Source organism: Geotrypetes seraphini, chromosome 1 (genome assembly GCF_902459505.1).
Source record: "Geotrypetes seraphini chromosome 1, aGeoSer1.1, whole genome shotgun sequence".
Taxonomy (NCBI): domain Eukaryota; kingdom Metazoa; phylum Chordata; class Amphibia; order Gymnophiona; family Dermophiidae; genus Geotrypetes; species Geotrypetes seraphini.
In genome coordinates, this window is record NC_047084.1 from 474,462,007 (window position 1) to 474,485,613 (window position 23,607).

Genomic DNA, 23,607 nt, shown 5'->3' on the forward strand with positions numbered 1-23,607 from the left:
AGAGAAAAAATGTTAAGAGTAGGAAAGATGCTAAAGTCACATATGGAGAGAAAAAAAAGAGAGATGCTTGCCCTAGGATGAGGGGTGTAGGAGGAGAAAGGGAACAGAAGGGGAAAAGCTGGACAGAAGGAGAGGCAGGGCCACAGTGGATGGAAGGGGCAGATGCATGGAAGGGAGAGAGAGGATAGACACTGGTTGGAAATATGACAATAGGTAGAAAAAATATTTTTGTTGCTTTATTGTAGCTGTATTGATACATTTTTTTAATAGAAAATGGAAATAAAGTAATCTTTTTATTAGGCTAATTTTAATACATTTTCACTAACCAGGTCAGGGCAAGATATCATAACAGCAGTATACAGTACTGACCTGAAGAATGAGGTTTTGGCCTCTAAAAATGGATTAGTTCAATAAAATTGTATTTTCTTATTTTCCATTTTTGTTTAATTTCTATTTGTTAATTTGTAAAGTGGTGATTGTCAGTATTAAGCAATCACAAACTAAAGATAGAAATATGTAGACAAAAGTTAAACTAAACTGCCAAGAAGCCAGACTCTGCATACAATGTAACACCACTGAAACATGTCACCTAATACTGAGAAAATATAAAGCTAGCAGATGTAAATTTTAAATTCCATACTGGCTGCCTGTGGCAGCAAGGGTCATCTTTAAGTTTGCTTGCCTGTGTGTCAAAACCACAACAGGTTCATCCCCAATCTACTTGTCTCACCATTTCAAATTTCCATGAACAACCATTACTCCAGCACTCTGTGCAGCTCACTGGTTACCAGTCAAAAAGCGATGCATCTTCAAAGCACTGGTCATGATTCACAAGAGATTCCACCAAAAAACTGTAGCCTACATAGCATCAAAGCTACACCTGTACACCCCTAACCGCCTCCTCTGCTTCAAAGCAGAACAAAGACTCAGCAATCCCGTAGGGAGATCCCTCCGAATGAAATGATCCTACAGCCATTTCCTACCTCAGCTATGGAACCAACTACCCACACAGATCTATGTTTTCCATGCAATATGTTTATATTGATGTGCTCTATTGATATGGTGGCTTATTAAATCTATTAGGAGGGGGAAAAGAAGAAAAAACTGATTCCTGAAATCTAGGTAGAATATATAATTTCAGAAGCCCAAAGCACATCTATGTTGCGCCCATAGAAACTCGAGTTCAGGCCAAGCAGAAACCACACTTAGACCAGCTTTTCATTCACCTACATTTTCCACAGTTTATAGTCTGCTGCCCTACTAGTGTCTATGTGGTGCCTATCCTTAACCACGTCCACATTACACCCATGTCCACATTACACCCACGTCTACATACTTGGACATGACTTTTCCCAAAACTCGCATCTATCTTGTGTCTATATTCTGAGAACGCCTGATGCCTAACTCCGTCTAAGTCCCAATTAACACTTGTTAAATCGCTCATTATCCACTTAAATCGGATGCCTAAACTACACCTAAAGTTAGGTGCACTTTACAGAATCTTGGCCGTAGTGCTTACTTGTTCGCTTTCCATCCTTGAAGGGCTGCATCTACAAGAGATTCCTTGATTGAACACTATCATTCCAAGCAGGCAAATAGAACAAACGTTTAACCAACTTTATTTCAAACACACTTTCTTATCAAACTTTCAGGAAGTCAATCGAAACTTATCTCTTTGACAAATTTATCTGACTCCACTTCTGCCTTGATGCATTCCTAAAACACTCCCAGATAAACTCCATTAATCTTAACATGCTAATGTAATTTTGAAAGTTTTTTGTATTATCGCTGTCTGTATACAGTCTCTTACTCTGTAAACTGCTTTGAACTATTTGTGGTATTGCGGTATATAAAAATAAAGTTATTATTATTACTGTGCAAGGGTATATCTGCATGTATGAAAAGGACATGATTTTTTGTTAGCAACTGTCCCTGTCTTCAAACATGCCATAATTACCCCACTCCTCAAAAAACCTTCACTAGACCCTACCTGCCCTTCTAACTATTGCCCCATTTCCCTAAGTTACTTGAACATACTGTTCATCACTGTTGCCTTGAATTTCTGTGATCCCTAGCTATTCTTGACCCATTAAAATCAGGTTTTTGAACCCTGCACTCTATGGAAACTGCCCTTACTAAAGTCTCCAATGACCTATTCCTGCCCAGATCCAAAGGCCTCTATACTATCCTCATCCTTCTCAATCTATCCGCTGCTTTTGACACTGTAGACCACCACCTTCTCCTTGATACACTGCCCTCATTTGGATTTCAGGGCTCTGTTCTCTCACATCACACCTTTAGTGTATGCAGTGGTAAATCCTCCTCCACTGCTATCCCAATATCAGTTGGTGTACCCCAAGACTCTGTCCTAGGACATCTTCTTTTCTCCATCTATACTCTGATCTCCCATGGTTTTCAATATCACCTCTATGCTGACAATTCCAAGATCTACATCTCTGCACCAGAAATCTTTACAGGAATCCAGGTCAGAGTCTCATATTGTCTGATATTGCTTCCTTGATGTCCCATCACCAGTTCAAATTGAATACGAGCAAGACTGAGCTATTTATCCTTCCTCCTAAATTTACCTCTCCTCTCCCACTCTCTATCAGTGGATAACACTCTCATCCTCCGTTTTAACTTGCATCAACTTTGAGTCCTCTTTCTTTCTCTGCACAAATCCAATAGACTGCAAAACCTGCCATTTTGTTATCTGTAACGGCACCAAAATGTGACCCTTCTTCTCTGAGCACACACTGCCAAGACCCTTATCCACACCCTTATCACCTCTCACTTAGACTACTGCAACTTACTTCTCACAGGTCTTCCACGTAAGCATCTTGCTCCTTTCGATCCGTTCAAAATTCTGTGCTTGACTTATATTCCTCCAGTTGCTATGCTCACATTACCCCTCTCCTCAAGTCACTTCACTGGCTCCTTATCCATTTCCGCATTCAGTTCAAACTCCTCTTTTTGACTTAAAAGTACATTCACTCTGCAGTTCCTATCTTATCTCTTCCTATACTACTCCCTGGAAGCTCCATTCATCAGGCAAGTCTCCCTATATGTACCCTTCTCCTCCACTTCCAACTCCAGTCTCCATTCCTTCTATCTTGCTGCACCATAAACCTGGAACAGACTACCTGAGTCAGTATGTCAAGCTCCATCCCTGGCAGTATTCAAAATCCAGGCCCGAGATTGCTTTCAACTCCTAACCCCCACTCGCTTGCAAAGCACCCATGCCTGAGAAAATCACTAACACCATACTTGGCCTGTTTGATTAGACTGTAGGGATTGTCTCTGTATATGTCTAGCAGTGCTATAGAAATGATAACTAGTAGAGTATCCTATGCCTCACGTTTTATAGAATTGAGGCCTGACTAGGCCAGTATCTATGTATCTTTTATAAACCATAACAAAGATTTCCTGCCACTATCCTGATTATAATCTCTCAAGGACATACTGAAAATTTGGAGAATTGAAATGTAACTATTGCAAAATTAATATACTGGGTAAGGATGTAATCATAGATGTACTGATGCTATGAGTCGTGCTGCGATTTGTATTTATACTGTAATTTTATTGTGAATGTTTTAATTGTTCACCACCTAGAATGCAAATGTGTACCAAACTAACTGTATAAACAAATAAATAAATAAAATTTGTGCTTTGTCTCTGGTGTAAGGCCAGTAAGAAAATGAGATAAGCCTTGATAGCCACCTTACTGGATGCCATCTTAGGTTAGATGAGGAATATGTCTGAAAGAACCTTGGACCCATTATTCAGAGCCTGTATTGTATCTGCTGGACAGATAGGTATGCAAGACCTGATTGTTCAAGGAAAGTCACTTGAGGATCACTGTGGTAAATCAAAGACCAGAAGAATAAAGGGAGAAGAGTTTTGGTGCAACTGAGAGACAGCATAGAGGAAACTGATAAACTCTCTAGGAAAAGTGTCTGTCTGTTATCCTTCCTAAGAACCACACTTCTCTGTAATACAAACCATACAGAGAAGCCTTATGGCTTACTATACTATGAAAAGCCAGTAACCTATGTCAGGCAAGAACTGTTCAGACAAACTTCTGATATCTTTAGCTGCATACTGGAGAGGCTCACTGGAAATCTGGTTCATCTGTTTTGATTAAGGTCCCCCTTTCCCAGATTTTACCCATTATCATCATTGTTGTTATTAGGCGCCATCGACTCATGTTTGAGTCCTAGCAACTTGATGAAATCGCAGATCATTGGAACGAGCTACCTCAGCAGGTGATTGAGGCCAACAACGTGTCAGATTTTAAGAGAAAATGGGATATTCACGTGGGATCTCTAGGGGAATAAAAGTCAGGGAGTGGGTCATTGGTGTGGGCAGACTTGATGGGCTAAGGCCCTTTTCTGCCATCAATTTCTATGTTTCTATCTAAAAGAAATTGGTTTTGTGCTAGTCGGAAAGGTCCTCCAGCGTCATCCCCATGTTTGTTTTCAATGTGTCCAGCCATCATAACATAGAAACATAGATGACGGCAGAAAAGGGCTACAGCCCATCAAGTCTGCCCACCCCCTGTCTATGCCCTAATGACCCAATTTCCTTATCTTGACCCTCGTAGGGATCCCACATGGGTATCCCATTTATTCTTAAAGTCTGGCACCCTGTCTGCCTCGATCACCTGCACTGGAAGCTTGTTCCAATGATCAACCACTCTCTGTAAAGAAATACTTTCTGGTGTCGCCATGAAATTTTCCACCCCTGAGTTTGAGCGGGTGCCCTCTTGAGGCCGAGGGTCCCTTGAGAAAGAAAATATCATCTTCCACTTCGACACATCCCGTGAGGTACTTAAATGTTTCGATCATGTCTCCCCTCTCCCTACGTTCCTCGAGAGTGTAGAGCTGCAATTTGTCCAGAGGAATTACTGTTCTAAATGATTCTGTCCATCTTGAGCATTTATTATTATTACAGATAGCATGGGAAGAGCTGGCATACAGTGGTACTGAGTAAGAAAGGCAAAATTATATAAGAACCATCCCGTTTGACAAATTCATCTCCTAAACAGAAGCCTCCAAATGATATATTCTCCCTCTCTCTACCTCAGGGATCTCAAAGTCCCTCCTTGAGGCCGCAATCCAGTCGGATTTTCAGGATTTCCCCAATGAATATGCATTGAAAGCAGTGCGTGCACATAGATCTCATGCATATTCATTGGGGAAATCGTGAAAACCCGACTGGATTGCGGCCTTCAAGGAGGGACTTTGAGACCCCTGCTCTACCTCGATGTAATTTCGCTGGTTTTTTGCAGTTCCTTACCTAATTCTTATGTAACCATCTCTTCTTACATCCTGTATTTCGCTGATTGTCCAGCCTTCTTCGAATGTGAACCGCCTAGAAGTCTTTCGACTATGGCGGTATAGAAGAATAAAGTTATTATTATTAAATAATAACATATGATAGAGGATTGTTCTAATAAAGAGATATTCAGCTAAAAAACCACCACTGACCAGAGTAATTGCATATTGGCCCAGAAGGAGATTTTAAAAACTCTTGATAAGAGGATATTGTGCACTGGATATATTCTACTACTACTTATTTCTATAGTGCTGAAAGACATACGCAGCGCTGTATATTTAACATGTTAAAGATGGTCCCTGCTCAAATGAGCTTACAATCTAATTTAGACAGATTTGACCGATAGGGGTTGGAGAGTTTCTAGGAGAGAGAACGATAGGATGGACGTATCTTATGGTGAGTGGAAGTTAGGAGTTGAAGAAGTCTCAAAAAAGTGATATTTTAGCCTGGATATCTCTGTAAAAACTTGCAATATTGCCTACAAACTGATTTTTTTCTGAAAGCTCAAGGCACATTGGTTAGCAAGCACAAGAAAGCTATGGATCTTGCATGCGAGGGCAGGAAAAAACAATATGTCATATTGGAAAAGGGGCAAGCTAGACCTAGACATGACAAGGATCCAAGAATTCTGCTGTATATTATCTTTATTAAAATGATATATACATGTATATACATACAGCAACTATTGTTATTACTGGGCAGCACCTGATGATGTATTAATTCCTAGCTAGCTTTTAAGCACAAGCTAGGAAATTCTGTCACATTTCTTTGATACATTTGTATAATATAAATATTATTTTGTGTAATTTATTTTTCTTAGAGGCAGAGAGGAACAATGGCTAGGGAATCCAAGTCTTGGTGTAGTGGAGGGAGAAAAGATCTCAGGAATAGAAAAAAGCAAAATGGAGGAGAATGAATATGGGAAGAATCCATGGAACATTGTGAAAGCTGGAGCAGTTCCAGTTCTGCACCTCCTCCCCGTACCCAGATGCCCTCTCAATTCCATTCCCCTCCCTCATCTCAGAAGCTGATTTAGAGACTCAGACCTCTGTCCACCAATTTCCCACAGCACCTATTTCATTTATCATTCTTTACTCACCGTCCCTACCTCCTCTTGCATTGATCAGGTTAGAAAGAAAGCAACAGTGCCTCAGTCATACCATAGCAACACAGCATTGAATGCAGAATGGAAAGAAATGAGGGGGAAGGACATGTTAGCACGTGGCAAAGGAGAACAATAGCACCTCCAACCCTGTCCGACAGGAACACAGAGAGAAGAGGGGAAGACTCACAAATGCACACACCAGCTGTGCAACCTGATTAGCCTTTAGTCTTTCCCCAATTCCCCAGTGGACCCACCCATTCCACAGCAAGGGCCAAACACAGGAAAATGGAAGCCCTGCTTACAAAGGACTAATATTATTTGTGAAAAACTCTTCAATATGAAGTGTCCCTCCTTTGCATTAGCTAGTTGAGTTGTATGTGGCTGTCATTTTCTTCAAAGGAACTATGACCAGAATCCTTTTTCAATGTGGAAAAGTATGAGAGCTGATCTTTCAAGTATTCTCTTGTCCAGAATACATCAAGGATGACAGGTTTAACTTGTTCTTAAAGGTTGAAGAAAGTTCCTCTTCCAACAAAGCATGAAGCGATACCCCATCATGAGAATACACCCAGTTACTTCCTGTCCAGTCATAGCGCTTTGGACCACTATGGAAAAAGAGCACAGGTCAAACCTTTCAAATTACCAGCAGCCCCATTAACATGAAACAATACTAATGCATAAATATACAATTATTCCAAGAAGGTATGTGTACTCTAACCATATACCTGTATAGTTCAGAAAATACATGCTTAAATTGCTAATGTCTCTGCTCTGTCAAATGACCACATCCTGATAATATCCATGCTCAAATGCTGCCCATGCAGAGATGGCTGCTGAGCATGTGATTGTAATTTAAAGACCCACCCACCGTGTGACATCACACATGTTCTCTCTCTATGGGTTGGGCAAGAGCTCAAACAAACCCTTTAACCAGTTCAAGGTTTTGAGCACAGATAGTGTGTCGATTATATGTTCAGGATTGGAGTGTTTACAGTAAGTTATTACTATCCCACACATTTCAGCAGCACTAATTATTATTTTTCTTCTGTAGACTTGTTTCTCTAATTCTCTGAAGCCGGGGGGCGTGGCTTGGGAGTGCACGAGGATGGTCGGGTAGGGCAGAGGCTCTGTACATACAGACATTAATGACATAAAATACTGAAATAAAATTTTCATTTTAACTGAAGAAACGAAGGAAAATACAACGTGATGGCTTCAGGAAAACAAAACAAGTCTGAAATGGGGATTTCTAATACCGGCAGTGTTAAGAGATCTAAGCCAGAGCCGGCAACACCCTCAAAGTGTCCGTTGTCAAGAGAGAAAAGTGACATTGATTTCTGGAAAGAAATACAAGAGATAAAAGAAATTCTTCTAAAAAACGCCAAAAAGCTGGATGAAATACAGGAAGAAGTAATGACTTTAAATAAAAGAACAGAAGTGCTGGAGATTAAAACAACAAAAATGGAAATGAGAATGGACAGTTTTGAAGCAGAAAAAAGGCAATATAAACTGGACAGAGAAAAAATCTTTACACTCACCAGGGAAGTCGAGGATTGCCAGAATCGCATGAGACGGAGTAATTTGAGACTTTTGGGCGTACCGGAAGGGGTGGAGAAAAATAATCCGGTTTCATTTGTGGAAAATTTTTTGATGAAAGTCCTGCCCCTCAAATCTAATTACCCGATAGAAGTTGAACGTGCACATCGCATACCAGTGAAAAGACTGGATACTTTAAAAGGTCCTCACCCCATAATTTTCAAGTTGCTAAGACACCAGCAAGTTTTAGAGGTGTTAAGAATGGCTAAAGAACATGCAAATTTAAAATGTCAGGATGCCAAAGTTCACATCGTTCCTGATTTCGCTAAAACAACGGCAGATAAAAGGAAAAAATTTCTAGACATGAGGCCGAAGTTAAGAGAAATCGGAGCTAGATTTGGCCTGATATACCCTGCGATTATGAAAATAACTATTGACAACAAAACTATGAGCTTTGATGAACCTGTGAAGTTGGAAATGTTTTTAAATCAAAGGGAGCAGCCGATGTCAATTTAATTTGACTTATTTACTTCCTGGAGTTGGAGTTGATTCTTCTTGGTTTTTATTTGATTTTATTTGTTATTCATCTTTAATATATTTGAGAATCTGCTAACTGACAGTTTGGCTCTGTTTATTTTGAATGGAAACTGTGAAATGGAATGTTGATGAAAAAGGCAGTTTGTTTCTCTGTGAGCCTTTAATATCTCTTTCTCAAAGGATGACTTTTAAAGTTGAAATGATTTGTTCCTTTGCTGTTACATATCTTAATAAGATATTAGAATCTCTGATATATGTTATTGCAATATATTCATGAAGATAAGATATTAATATACAGAGCTTATAGTGGCAGATTTAGATCATAGGTTATGATGAGTTAATGGAGGTTTTGATAAAAATTCAGTACAAAAGATTTCAGTTAGCAAAGATTTTCAAGGGACTCTAGTTTAAGGTTTAGTAGGCTTCTTTGAGAATATTTAAGGGGAATATATGTATTTAAAAATAAATAATAACAATAATTAAAAAAAAAAAAAAAAGGAAAATATATTATTAATGCTTAATTTTCATTTATAGGTTTCTTACAAGTCTGATACTTTTAGCAGACAGAGTTTTACATTCTTTTTTATCATTTATAATGTGAGTGGAAGAACTTTATTTAGTTTCTTATTTTGATTTTTTAATATTTTGAGAATATTACATAAATTATTTATAAAAATACATATGATTATTACATACAATATTGTTTTATAATTGAAGTCTGTATAGAGCTTTTAGTTTAGCTTTACTTGGTCTTGTATGTGCAGTTCCAGGTTTTATCAGCCAATATTAAGGGTGGGAGAGGGAGGGATGGGAGGTGGGTTAAAGGGATTTGATAATTGGGGTAGAGATGTTGGATTGGGAGATATAAATGAAGGTGGTGTTTATTCATTTCAAATGATTTCAGTTTTTTGTTCAGATATAATAATTGGAAGAACTTTTGTAAAAATTATTTGGATTGATGGAGATTAAAATTTTTTCACTCAATGTTAATGGCCTTAATCACCCAGTAAAGAGAAAAAAAATGTTAGCATTTTTAAAAAGGCAACAGGCTGATGTGTATTATATTCAAGAGACACATTTATCAGTGGTTGAATCCAAAAAGCTAGAAGATAATTGGGTGAAACACTGTTTTTTCGCTCCCGCAATAGGGAAAAAGGCAGGAGTGGCTATATTAGTGAACACAAAATGTTTAGCTTCATTTAAAATGATAGATTTTGATCCTTTAGGGAGATGGATACGAGCGGAAATGAGAATGGGAAATAATACTTTGACTTTATTAAATATCTATGCCCCGAACTCGAATCAAAATGATTTTTTTATTAATATACAAAAATTAATACTCCCACTGGCTGCTTCTAATTTAATAGTAGCTGGAGATTTTAATGCTGTTATGGATCCTTTTTTGGATAAAAAACCAAGCAAAAATATAAAATCATTAGGGTTAGATAATTTGGTGAATACTTGTAATTTGAAAGATATATGGCGTATTCTTCATTTTAATGATCAGGAGTTCTCTTTTTGCTCACCAGTTCATAAATCTTTTTCAAGAATTGATTACATATTGGTATCAAATTCCATAGTGCAACAAGTGACACAAGCTTCCATTGATCCAATTATTTTGTCTGATCATGGAGGAGTGTGGATTACACTTACACTAGATACAGTGGTGCCTCACACAACGAACTTAATTCGTTCCAGGAGCAAGTTTGTTATGCGAAAAGTTCGTTGTGTGAAACGTGTTTTCCCATAAGAATACATGTAAAACAAAATAATTCGTTCTGCAGCCCTGTTTTCCCATAAGAATACATGTAAAACAAAATAATTCGTTCTGCAGCCCTACATTTCCCTCCCTCCACCTCACCTTATATGCAGAGTTTGCCAGCTTTCTTTTTCACCCAGCCGCACGCTTTCAAAAAGCTGTGCACGCGCAGCTGCTGGAGTTGATCAATGTTCTCCTCTCCTGCAACTTCCGGTTTCCGGTTGCGTCAGAGGAGAAGATTGAACAACAGAGCATGCGCGCATGTGCTGCTCTTTGAAAGTGTGTGGCTGGCCGAAAAAGAAAGCCGGAAAACTCGGCATCTAAGGTAAGGGGGAGGGAGATGATGGAACACTGCATTCAGACAGGAGGGTGCTGCTGTTCCCGGCTCACATTAGGAAGCGGCGAGAGTAGTTCCGCCCCCCCCCGGGCCCCTCGGGCGACTTCGTTGTGTGAAACGAAGTTCGTTATAGGGAGCAAGACAAAAAGTTCGTTATGCGCAGCGTTCGCTGTGCGAGGCGTCCGTTATGCGAGGCACCACTGTAATAATGAATACTATAGATCATTATGGAGGTTTGATAAAGCACAGTTACTTACCGTAACAGGTGTTATCCAGGGACAGCAGGCAGATATTCTTGACTGATGGGTGACGGCACCGACGGAGCCCCGGTACGGACAATTTTAGAGTGATTGCACTCTAAGAACTTTAGAAAGTTCTAGCTAGGCCGCACCGCGCGTGCGCGAGTGCCTTCCCGCCCGACAGAGGCGCGCGGTCCCCAGTTAGGATAAGCCAGCTAAGAAGCCAACCCGGGGAGGTGGGAGGGACGCAAGAATATCTGCCTGCTGTCCCTGGATAACACCTGTTACGGTAAGTAACTGTGCTTTATCCCAGGACAAGCAGGCAGCATATTCTTGACTGATGGGTGACCTCCAAGCTAACAAAAAGAGGGATGGAGGGAAGGTTGGCCATTAGGAGAATAAATTTTGTAAAACAGATTGGCCGAAGTGTCCATCCCGCCTGGAGAATGCATCCAGACAATAGTGAGATGTGAAAGTATGAACTGAGGACCAAGTAGCAGCCTTGCAGATTTCCTCAATAGGAGTGGAACGGAGGAAAGCTACAGATGCTGCCATAGCTCTAATTTTGTGGCCCGTGACAGAACCCTCCAGTGTCAGGCCCGACTGAGCATAACAAAAAGAAACGCAAGCAGCAAGCCAATTGGACAGAGTGCGTTTAGATACAGGATGACCCAACTTGTTAGGATCAAAGGACAAAAACAGTTGAAGAGATGATCTGTGAGGTTTGGTGCGATCAAGATAGTAAGCCAGAGCACGTTTACAATCCAAGGTATGCAAAGCCTGTTCACCTGGATTAGAATGAGGCTTTGGGAAAAAAACAGGTAGAACGATGGATTGATTAAGGTGAAACTCAGACACAACCTTAGGAAGGAATTTTGGATGTGTACGAAGGACAACCTTATCATGGTGAAAAACAGTGAAAGGTGGATCAGCCACCAGTGCATGGAGCTCACTGACCCTCCTGGCAGAAGTGAGAGCTATCAGAAAGACCACTTTCCAAGTGAGAAATTTAAAATGCGTTGTGGCCAGAGGCTCGAAAGGAGGCTTCATTAACGCAGAAAGAACCACATTAAGATCCCATACAACAGGAGGGGCCTTAAGAGGTGGTTTTACATTGAAAAGGCCTTTCATGAACTTTGAGACTAGGGGATGAGCTGAGAGAGGTTTACCATGGATCGGCTCATGAAAAGCTGCAATGGCACTAAGGTGGACCCTTATCGAAGAGGATTTAAGACCAGAGTCAGATAAGGACAAAAGATAGTCCAATACCAATCCCACTGCTGTAGATATGGGATCATGGTGATGTAACAGGCACCAGGAAGAAAACCGAGACCACTTCTGCTGGTAACATTGAAGAGTAGACGGTTTCCTGGAAGCATCAATAATAGAACGGACAGGCTGAGAAAGGAGAGCATGAGGTGCAGTCAGCCCGAGAGATACCAAGCTGTCAGGTGCAGAGACTGTAAGTTGGGATGAAGAAGCGTTTGCTGATTCTGTGTAAGTAGTGAAGGAAACAGAGGAAGAGGTATGGGTTCCCTGGAACTGAGTTGAAGTAGAAGGGAAAACCAATGCTGTCTGGGCCACCGTGGAGCGATGAGGATCATGGTGGCTTGTTCCCTCTTGAGCTTGAATAAGGTGCGCAGCATGAGCGGAAGAGGAGGGAATGCATAAAGGAAGAGATTGGTCCAATCCAGAAGAAATGCATCGGGTTCCAGACGGTGAGGAGAGTAAAGTCTGGAGCAAAACAGGGGCAGTTGATGGTTGTGGGGAGCTGCAAAAAGATCCACCTGAGGAGTGCCCCATTGAGAGAAAATGAACTGGAGAGTCGAGGGGTCGAGAGTCCATTCGTGAGGTTGAAGAATTCTGCTGAGATTGTCTGCTAAGCAATTCTGCTCCCCTTGGATGTAGACTGCTTTCAGGAATAGGTGACGAGCAGTCGCCCATGTCCAAATCCTTTGAGCTTCCTGACATAAAGGACGGGATCCTGTCCCTCCTTGTTTGTTGATGTAATACATTGCAACTTGGTTGTCTGTGCAAATGAGAAGAACCTGAGGAAAGAGGAGATGTTGAAAAGCTTTGAGGGCGTAAAATATCGCTCTGAGTTCCAGGAAATTGATGTGGTGCTTCTTTTCCTGGGTGGTCCAAAACCCCTGCGTTTGGAACTCGTTCAAGTGAGCTCCCCATGCATAGGGGGAGGAATCCGTGGTGATGACTAGTTGATGAGGAGGCAGATGGAACAGTAGACCTCTGGATAGATTTGATGAGTTCAACCACCAAAGAAGCGACTGTCGAAGAGACGAGGTCACAGATATGTGTTGTGAACAAGGATCCGTCGCTTGTGACCACTGAGTCGCTAGGGTCCATTGAGGAGTACGCAGGTGGAGACGTGCAAAGGGGGTGACATGCACTGTGGATGCCATGTGCCCCAAAAGTACCATCATTTGATTTGCTGAGATGGAAGTTTTCTGGAATACCTGCTGACAGAGATGAAGGATGGTGTGAAGGCGGTTTGGAGGAAGAAACGCCCTCATCTGAACAGTATCCAGAATGGCTCCAATGAATTGAAGTCGCTGAGTTGGAATGAGGTGTGACTTGGGTAGATTGATCTCGAACCCCAACAGTCGCAGGAAGGAAATTGTCTGATTGGTGGCTATATGAACGGACTGAGGAGAAAGAGCCTTGATGAGCCAGTCGTCCAGATAAGGGAAGACTTGAAAATTGTGGGAGCGGAGATAAGCTGCGACCACAATCAGACATTTGGTGAATACCCTGGGAGAGGAGGCTAAGCCGAAGGGTAGCACCTTGTATTGGTAATGATGTTGGTTGACAAGAAAGCGAAGGTATTGTCTGGACATCAGATGAATTGGAATGTGAGTATACGCTTCCTTTAGATCGAGGGAACATAGCCAGTCTTCCTGAGAGAGAAGAGGGTATAGGGTGGCAAGAGATAACATCTTGAACTTCTCCTTGACCAGACATTTGTTGAGATCTCTGAGATCTAATATTGGTCTGAGATCTCCGGTTTTTTTGGGTACAAGAAAGTACCGGGAATAAAATCCCAGGCCTTGCTGGTCTAGAGGAACTGGTTCGATGGCATTGAGAAGGAGGAGGGATTGAACCTCCTGACCGAGAAGGAGGGACTGAGCCTTGTTGGAAGCAGACTCTTTTGGTAGACTTAACGGTGGAGGAGTCTGAAAGTTCAGGGTATATCCGTGAGCGATGATAGCAAGTACCCACTGGTCGGAGGTAATTGCTTCCCATCGAGACAGAAAAACCTGGAGTCGACCTCCTATGGGCTGAGTTTGAAGGCATGAGGGAGGAAGACTGGCAATGTTCTCGAGAAGAGAGTCAAAAGGGCTGTGTAGACTTAGGTTGAACAGCCGGTTTTACAGCAGGCTGTTGTTGTTGACGAGCCTGTTGCTGCTGTTGACGCTGCCTGCGAGGTTGAGGAGGATGAGTCTGAGCTGGGCGAGCAGAAAACCTTCTTTGATAAGAAGGTTGTTGCCTGAATGGACGAGGAGGAGGAGGTTTCTTCTTGTTTTTCAACAAGGTGTCCCACCTAGTCTCATGCGCGGAGAGCTTTTGTGTGGCGGTATCCATGGACTCCCCAAACAGCTCATCCCCAAGACAAGGCGCATTGGCCAGTCGGTCTTGATGGTTTACATCCAGTTCTGAGACCCGTAGCCATGCCAACCTTCTCATTGCTACAGAAATAGCAGTGGCCCGTGACGTCAGTTCAAAAGTATCATAAATGGAACGGACCATAAACTTCCTTAGTTGCAAAAGACTAGAAGTACATTGCTGAAAAGCAGGAAGCTTACGGTCCGGAATGTACTTTTGAAAAGAGGTCACCTGTTGAATGAGATGCTTCAGGTAAAACGAGAAGTGGAATGCGTAATTACCTGAACGGTTGGCCAGCATGGCGTTTTGGTAAAGGCGCTTTCCAAATTTATCCATGGCCTTTCCTTCTCTGCCAGGAGGAACAGAGGCGTAAACACTGGCACCTACAGACTTCTTCAGGGTTGATTCCACCAACAAGGATTCATGGGGAAGTTGTTGCTTGTCGAATCCTGGAATTGGAATGACTTTATAAAGAGATTCCAATTTTCTTGGGGCTCCCGGGATGGTTAAGGGAGTTTCCAAGTTCTTATAGAAAGTTTCCCTCAAGATATCATGGAGGGGCAACTTTAAGAACTCCTTAGGAGGATGATCAAAGTCCAAGGCATCTAAGAATGCCTTGGACTTTTTAGAATCAGACTCCAAAGGAATTGAAAGGGTGTCTGACATTTCCCTTAAAAATTTGGTAAAGGAGGAGTGCTCTGGCTTAGTAGCAGGGTCTTGCACAGATAGATCCTCCTCTTCAGATGAATAATCTTCCTCGGTACCGAGGTGATCATCCGAGTCATCCCATAAATCAGGGTCCCGTACCGATTGGAGACGGCCCTGAGAAAGTGGAGTCGAGGTGCCAACATGTTTAGTCTTGCGTACCGATTTCCCCGAACGGTTGGAGACGGTACCAGGAGAGTGTGGAACGGTACGGGGCTCAGAGAACGGTACCGGTTCAGAAGTGTCCGGAGCAGAACGTCGTTTCGGCTCCGCTGATAGAATAGGCATGGACATGGATTTGTGCGGTGCCGACAAAGTCGATGTCAATAAAAGGGGTTGATCGACGGTCGGCACCGAAGGCTCACTGGGTACCGACCCTGGAGGATTCGGTGTCAACAGAGCCGGGAGCAATTTTTGTAGTTGCTGTTTAAGCTGGACCTGGAGGATAGAGGCAATGCGCTCATCCAACGTAGGTCCCGATTGCACCGGTACCGTTCTTTTCTTGCTCGGTACCTTCGGTGCCGCTCGACGCTCGGGTGAAGTGGATGCCGATGACGAGGCAGTGACTTCAATGGGAGCGGAGCGTTTACGGGGCCGGCGCTCAGTCTGCAGGACTTGGCTCACTGCATGCTCGACTGGTGGCCCTAGGACAGTAGGGGAAGGCTTCTTAGCCGGCTTACCTACAGGGATCGACGTCGGCGATGTATCTGTCGGTGCCGAGACAGTCGGTGTCGATTTGGATGAAGTTGCCGATGTCGATACTGGTGCAACTTCCATGTCGGTGCCGAACAGAATTCGTTGTTGAATTTGTCGGTTTTTTAAAGTTCTTTTTTGTAAAGAACTACAGCGGGTGCAGGTGTCAGCCCTATGGTCCGGACCCAGACACTGAAGGCACCACTTGTGCGGGTCGGAGAGAGATATAGGGCGCGCACACCGCTGACACTTTTTGAAACCCGGTGACGGGGGCATGAAGGGAAAAACCGCTGTAGCAAAATCGAAGCCGGAGGCTTCGATGGTGCCAACAGGCCCCGCCGGGGTAGTCAATAAAAAGTGAAAAAAATAAAACAATTTTTTTTTTTTTTTTTTACAAACGGTAAAAGAACAAGAAAGAAATAAAATGAAAAGAAAAATACGCGCGAGCGGGAAGGCAAGTGATAAGTTTAGGAAAAAACTTCCAACAGCCGTTGGAAACACGCGTCTTCTTAGCTCCGCGGAATTAAGAAAACTGGGGACCGCGCGCCTCTGTCGGGCGGGAAGGCACTCGCGCACGCGCGGTGCGGCCTAGCTAGAACTTTCTAAAGTTCTTAGAGTGCAATCACTCTAAAATTGTCTGTACCGGGGCTCCGTCGGTGCCGTCACCCATCAGTCAAGAATATGCTGCCTGCTTGTCCTGGGATAATACATTGGTTTCAGATTCAACTTTTCTTGAAGAAATTAAGTTAAAAATTTTGGAATTTTTCCAAATAAATACCTCAGCAGATATTAATGCGGAAATCTTATGGGATGCATTTAAAGCTACTATAAGAGGTAATATTATTTCTTATTCTGCGTATATTAAAAAACAACTTATTAAACAATTTTCAGATTTGGAAAAAGAAATTAAATTGCTGGAATCCAAATTAATAGATGATTGGAATCACGAAAATTTGCAAACTTTATTAAAGGCTAAAGGCAAATATAATGAAATTTCTTCAAAAATGGCAAGGAAAGATTTGTTTTCTCTGCAAACCTTGTATTATGGAAAATCTAATAAGGCAGGAAGTTTACTTGCAAATTATCTTAAAGCAAAAAAGAGAAGAATAAAAATAAGTGCAATAAAAGATGAGAAAGTAAATATGCATAATCAAACTAATAACATTTTAAATCAATTTTTGGCTTTTTACAAAGAGTTGTATTCTTCCGAGTCTTCTATTGATAAAGTTCAAAAAGGTATGGAATTTTTAAATCTTCTTGAGGGTCCAAAGCTTCCTGATCATATAAAAAGAAGTTTAGAAGAACCTATATCATTAAAAGAATTAGAAACAGCATTGAAGTCTCTTAGAGTTGGATCCGCTCCAGGTGGGGATGGTTTTACTGTGGAATTCTATAAAACATTTCAAAATTATTTATTACCCTATTTACTAAATTTATATCAGTTTCAACTTAATAAAGGTTGTATTAAAAGTACTATGGCAGAATCTATGGTGATTGTTTTGCCAAAGCCAAATAAAGATCCCACTATGGTTTCAAATTACAGGCCAATATCATTAATTAATGTTGATGGAAAATTAATGGCTAAAACACTGGCATTAAGATTGGCAAAGGCTCTTCCTTACATAATTGATGTACATCAAACAGGTTTCATTGCTAACAAACATTCTTCTAACAATACAAGATTGACATTTCATACATTAAATTTAACTAAAATGATGAATGAACCAGCTTTTGCTCTTTCATTAGATGCAGAAAAAGCTTTTGATAGGGTAGAATGGTCATTCATGTATCAGACTTTGGATTGGTTTGGTGTGGGTCCTGGTTTTGTTCAAATGATTAAAACTTTGTATAGCTCCCCTATGGCAAGATTATACATTAATAATAATTTATCTGAGAGTTTTAAATTACATAGAGGAGTTAGACAAGGATGTCCATTATCTCCTTTGCTGTTTGATATTGTTTTAGAACCCTTATTGATAGCTATTAATCAGACAAAGGGGATACAGGGTATTCCCTTGAAAGAATGGGAATACAAATTATCTGCTTATGCGGATGATATTTTATTATATTTGCGCAATCCAGGTTCAACTATACCATGTTTGTTAGAATTGATTGAAAGATTTGGAATGTTTTCGGGATATAAAATCAATTGGAATAAATCTGAAATTCTTTCGCTTAATGTGCATTGCATAAAATCTATGTTTGATTCATTTCCTTTTGTATGGAAAGAGGATGGATTAAAATATTTAGGAATTTGGATTAAAAATTCAATAGAAGATACAGTAAAAGAAAATGAAAAACTTTTATTAAAAAAGGTTTCGGAATTATGTGAACAATGGAACCCATTACATATATCTTGGTGGGAAAGAGTTCAAACCATAAAAATGATGATATTGCCTGTGGTTTGCTATCAAATGTGTATGATTCCGGTATTTTTTCAGAACTCTTTTTATAAAAAATTGAATGCAATAATTATTAAGTTTGTTTGGCTTGGCAAAACACCTAGAATTGCTTTGGTATCTTTACAGAAATCAATTAAGGAGGGTGGGGTAAATTTCCCAAATTTCTATAGGTATCATCAGGCCTATATTTTACGTCAAGGTATGTATTGGGTCCTCCCAGATCTCATTGAATACACTCCAGATTGGTTATACTTGGAATGGCGACTCCTGTCTCCTTTACATCTTTGTCACATTCTCAGTATCAAGATGCCCAGATTGTATAAAGAAAATAAACTTTTATTAGATACATGGAAAACTCTAAGATATGTAAGTAATTTAACTGAAATTCCTATTAGTAAATCGACAAATCAATCTATATGGCTAAACTCCAAGATTCAGATTGGCGGAACTAAGATTGTCTGGAGGCATTGGTTAAATGCAGGAATACGAACTTTAAATGATGTTATTTCAAATGGAAAAATGCTTGAGTTTACACAATTGCAAAATAAATTTGGACTGAATAAATCACAATTTTATAAATGGTTGCAATTGAAGCAGGCCATTCAGGCAGGGTTCCCTGAATGGAAAACTTTAAATTTTCAATACAGCATGGAATTTTTATGCTTCCAGGCAGATTTTCTGGGTCACCAGGCCGCACAGTGGTATAAAGTTATTAGTGAATTGGTTAATAAAAAACCTAAAAATGGTCTTAGGGATATTTGGAGCATTGAGATTAATCATCAAATTTTGGCATCTCAATGGCCACAAATTTGGTCTTGGAGAATAAGATGTACACTGTCAGCATCTATGAGACAAACTTGGTTTTTTCTTTTGCATAGAGCATTTTGGACCCCTGTTAGATTACAAAAATTAAATAGTTCAATGTCTAATAAATGCTGGCATTGTAAGCTTGAAGTAGGGACTTTGGATCATCTTTTATTTTTCTGTCCCTATATATTAGCCTTTTGGAATTCGATCTGGGATCAAATAAATTCTTTATTAGATAATCCTGTAGCATTAACTTATGATACTGTGATATTTGGCATATCTATGAGGAAAAAGAGTCAGATATCGGCAAGTAATAACAAACTTTTATTGATTATGACAGGAGTTGCCATGCAACATATTACTACAAATTGGAAAGATCACACAAGACTTAATTTTAATTTCTGGTGGAATTCACTATGTCACATATATAGAATGGAACGTTCAATAGCAATACAAAATGGAAATTATAAAAGGTTTAATGAAATATGGGGGCCATTGACATTGTTTTGTAATGAATAAACACCATTTTATTAACATTATTTATGATTGGAAGGGAAAGGGGAGGGTTTATATAAATGAAAAAAAAAATAAAAATGTAAAAAAAGAAATATGACAAAGATTGATTCAATTAAATAATTGTATGGAAAGGGAGGGGGGAAGAAGGGTTTAGATATATATACCTTTGTTATGATCTTGATAGATTTATCAAGTGATGTTAGTAAATCTATGTATTACTTATATTGTACACTTGTTGAAAGTTTAAAAATGAATAAAGAATTATAAAAAAAAAAAAATAATAATTCTCTGAAGCCGCTGCAAGGCAAAACGCTTAGACATAACTGGTGGGGATGCCAACATTGCTGCCTTCACACATTTGAAGATAAAATTTTAATCTAGTTATTTCAATGTTCGCGATGTTATAGTGATTTGATTTACAAACTTAAATATTATAAAATCTACGAGATGTTCTTCCGTGATTTGTAAAACAACAAAGATTTTTCTGCTAATTGAATACCTGTGAGGAGTTTCTATTGATCAATGGAGATTTTTATGCCTATGAAGTTATTTGCCCTTTCCAGTTGGACGAGGGTTTTCTCCCTAACAGGGTTCTGAGTAGAGAATGACACGGGGGAAAAAATTTGTTTCCATCTCCACGAGCTCGGTCCCTGTCAGTTTGGTCCCCCGTCAGTTCCCCGTCCCATCTTCGCGAGCCATCTGATCCCATCCGCACAAACCATCTTACATTACATTACATTCTCCCTTCTGTGTTCCTATTTTTCCCAATTTATAATATCTCCCTTCTGTATCTATATACTCCCTCCTGTGTCTGGCACTGCCCCCACCGTGTCCATATACCATCCCCGTGTATCTCCTCTTTATGTCTCTGTCCCTATGCCCTCATGCACATAATTTCCCCTCTGTTTCTGTTACGTTTTATTAACAGAAAATTATTTTTACAGACTTTAAGGATATGCCAGTGTTCACTTTTACTGATGGCTGCCAACACTGAAGGAAGGTATAGGCAAGAGATTTGGTCCACAAGTATCACCTACAACATGATTCTTGAACTTGATTTTTAAGTATTCAAGAGGGCTAGCATGCCAAGTATTTCCATTTACTTAAATATCACTGTGGAACAATTACACATTAGGATATTTTCAGCTGTCTGTATACAAAATCTTCCCTTCAAATTTCACAGCTGCTACTGCAAATGGATAAAGACTCATAATATGTTTACTTAATTACCAAAGTTAAACTAGAATTTCTTCTTAAGATGTTGTGCACTACTGTTGCTAAGGTTAGTAATCATCGCATGGTCCAGCAGCCCCCTCCCGCCCGATCGCCACCGTACGGCCATCTTCCTCCCTCCCTTCCCCTCACCTTATGTGGCGAATTTCATCTTTCTTCTCCCAGCGGCATGCTTTCAACAAGTCGCGTGCGGCTGCTTGAGCTGAATCTTCTCCTCTGATGCAACTTCCAGTTTCGTCAGAGAAGATTCAACTCAAGCAGCCGCTGGGAGAAGAAAAATGAAACTGGCCACTTAAGGTGAGAGGAAGGGAGGGAGGGAGATGGCAGGATGGTGGCGATCGTGGGCTGCTGGACCGTGCGATGCCCGCACTATCCCTTACTTCACTGCGGAGACATGACCATTCACCACTCCACGAGGCGGTGAATGGCCTTGTCCCTGTTCCCGCAGGCGACCACTATTTTTCTCTCTCTGTTTCGGTGGGTTACTCATGGCTAGCCGTGGGTAACAGCCACTGTGTCATTTTCTAGTTCTGAGGCTTTTCCTCCGTTGTATGAATCATAGAAACAATACACTTGTGTTCCGATACATTTTCACAGCTTTTTAGATGAACGTTAAATAGTAGGGTTCCCCAGGGGTCTGTGCTGGGACTGCTGCTTTCTAACATATTTATCAATGATCTAGAGATGGGAATAACTAGTGAGATAATTAAATTTGCTGTTCAAAGTGAAAGTTGTTCAAAGTTGTTAAATTGCAAGAGGACCTTGGGAGACTGGGCATCAAAATGGCAGAAGATGTTTAATGTGAACAAGTGCAAAGTGATGCATGTGGGAAAGAGGAACCCAAATTATAGCTACATGATGCAGAGTTCCATATTAGGAGTCACTGCCTAGTTAAAGGATCTAGGTGTCATTGTTGAGGATACGTTGAAACCCTCAGCTCTATGTACAGTGGCAGCTAAGAAAGCAAATACAATCTTAGGAATTATCATGCAAGAATGGAAAACAAAAATGAAAATGTTATAATGCCCTTGTATCGCTCTATGGTACAGCTACACCTCGAATACTGGGTGCAATTTTGGTTGCCATATCTCAAAAAAGATATAGCAGAATTAGAAAAGGTACAGAGGTGACAAAAATAATAAAAGAGATGGGACAACTTCCCTATGAGGAAAGGCTAATGCAGCAAGGGCTGTTCAGCTTGGAGAAGGGACAGTTCAGTGGTAATATGATAGATTTCTATAAAATACCGAGCAGTGTAGAAAGGTTACATGTGAATCACTTGTTCAATCTTTACAGAAAGACTAGGAGGCATGCAATGAAGCTACTAAGTAGTAGATTTAAAATAAACTGTTGAAAATATTTCTTCATACAATGTATAATTAAACTCTTAAATTTGTTGCCGGAAAATATGGTGAAATCAGTTAGCTTAGTGGGGTTGACTTGGATAATTTCCTAAATGAGAAGTCCATAGGCCATTATTGAGATGGCTTGAGGAAATCCACTGCTTATTCCTAGGAAAAGCAGCATAAAATCTGTTTTACTACTTGGGATCTAGCTAGGAACTTGGGACCTGGGTTGGCCACTGTTGGAAACAGGATACTGGGCTTAATGGACCTTTGGTCTGTTCCAGTATGGCAATTCTTCTGTTCTTATTATTTATTTCAGTGTCGAGTATTGAGAGCCATTTACTAAATCTACATAAGAATATAAAAATAGCCAAACTGGGTCAGACCAACCGTTCAACCTGTTTCCAACAGTGACCAATCCAGGTCACAAGTACCTGGTAGAAACCTAATTAGTAGCAACATTCCATGCTACCAATCCCAGGGCAAACAGTGGCTTTCCCTGTATCTTCCTCAATAGCAGTCTATGGACTTTTCCTCCAAGAACTTGTCCAAACCTTTTTTAAACCCAGCTGTGAAAACCACTGTTATCATACCCTCTGGCAACGAGCGAGCTTAACTATTTTTTGAGTGAAAAAAATATTTCCTCCTATTTGTTTGAAAAGTATTTCCATGTAATTTCATAAGAATTGTCGCTGCTGGGTCAGACCAGTGGTCCATCGTGCCCAGCAGTCCGCTCATGCGGTGGCCCTTAGGTCAAAGACCAGTGCTCTAAATGAGTCCAGTCTCACCTGCGTACGTTACAATTCATTGAGTGTCTCATGGTCTTTTGAGTGTGAGAAATAGATTTACTTTTACCTGTTCAATATCACCCAGGATTTTGTAGACCCAATCATATCCCCTCGCAGCTGTCTTTTTTCCAAGCTGAAGAGCCCTAATTTCTTCAGCCTTTTCTCATATGAGAGGATTTCCATTCCCTCTATCTATAACCTTTTCTAACTCTGCTATATCCATTATTTCTAATTCTGCTATATCCATTAAATGGAGCTGTAAATAAGAACCATCAATGCCATACTAAATAGATGCTTTACATTTTATTATCTGAAATTAAAAAGTGTGCTCCTGTAGTCAGCATTATTTAGGCTAAAAAAAAAGAAGAATTTAAATTTCTGAGATTTCTCTGTAGTTTAGAAGCAATTTCCTTTTCAGATTGCTTTCTCATCTCTAAAAATAGGTGATAAAAAGAGTTAACTATCTGTTAAAACAACATAATATGAAGCAAACATACAACCTGAAACACTATTTAAACAAAAAAGATCCTAGTATAAATGTTGTAAATCTCTAATTAGAATCATGTCTAAAAGATAAAAATGAAAGTTCAAAATTGGATGCTATTTTTAAGAACTCCAGCAAACTAAAGCTTTGAACAGATTTGTA

General features: G+C 40.4%; 1 protein-coding gene across 2 annotated transcripts in view; it reads right to left on the minus strand.

Moving 5' to 3' along the window:
- Positions 1–5,963: 5,963 nt before the first annotated feature.
- FXN (frataxin) overlaps positions 5,964–23,607 on the minus strand; it is a 40,985-nt gene continuing 23,341 nt past the window's right edge. For both annotated transcript variants that reach the window (XM_033924874.1, XM_033924866.1), the window contains exon 5: positions 5,964–7,047. In XM_033924874.1, coding sequence (XP_033780765.1) covers positions 6,894–7,047 — 154 coding nt within the window. In that variant the 3' untranslated portion in view covers positions 5,964–6,893. The remainder of the gene's footprint in view (positions 7,048–23,607) is intronic.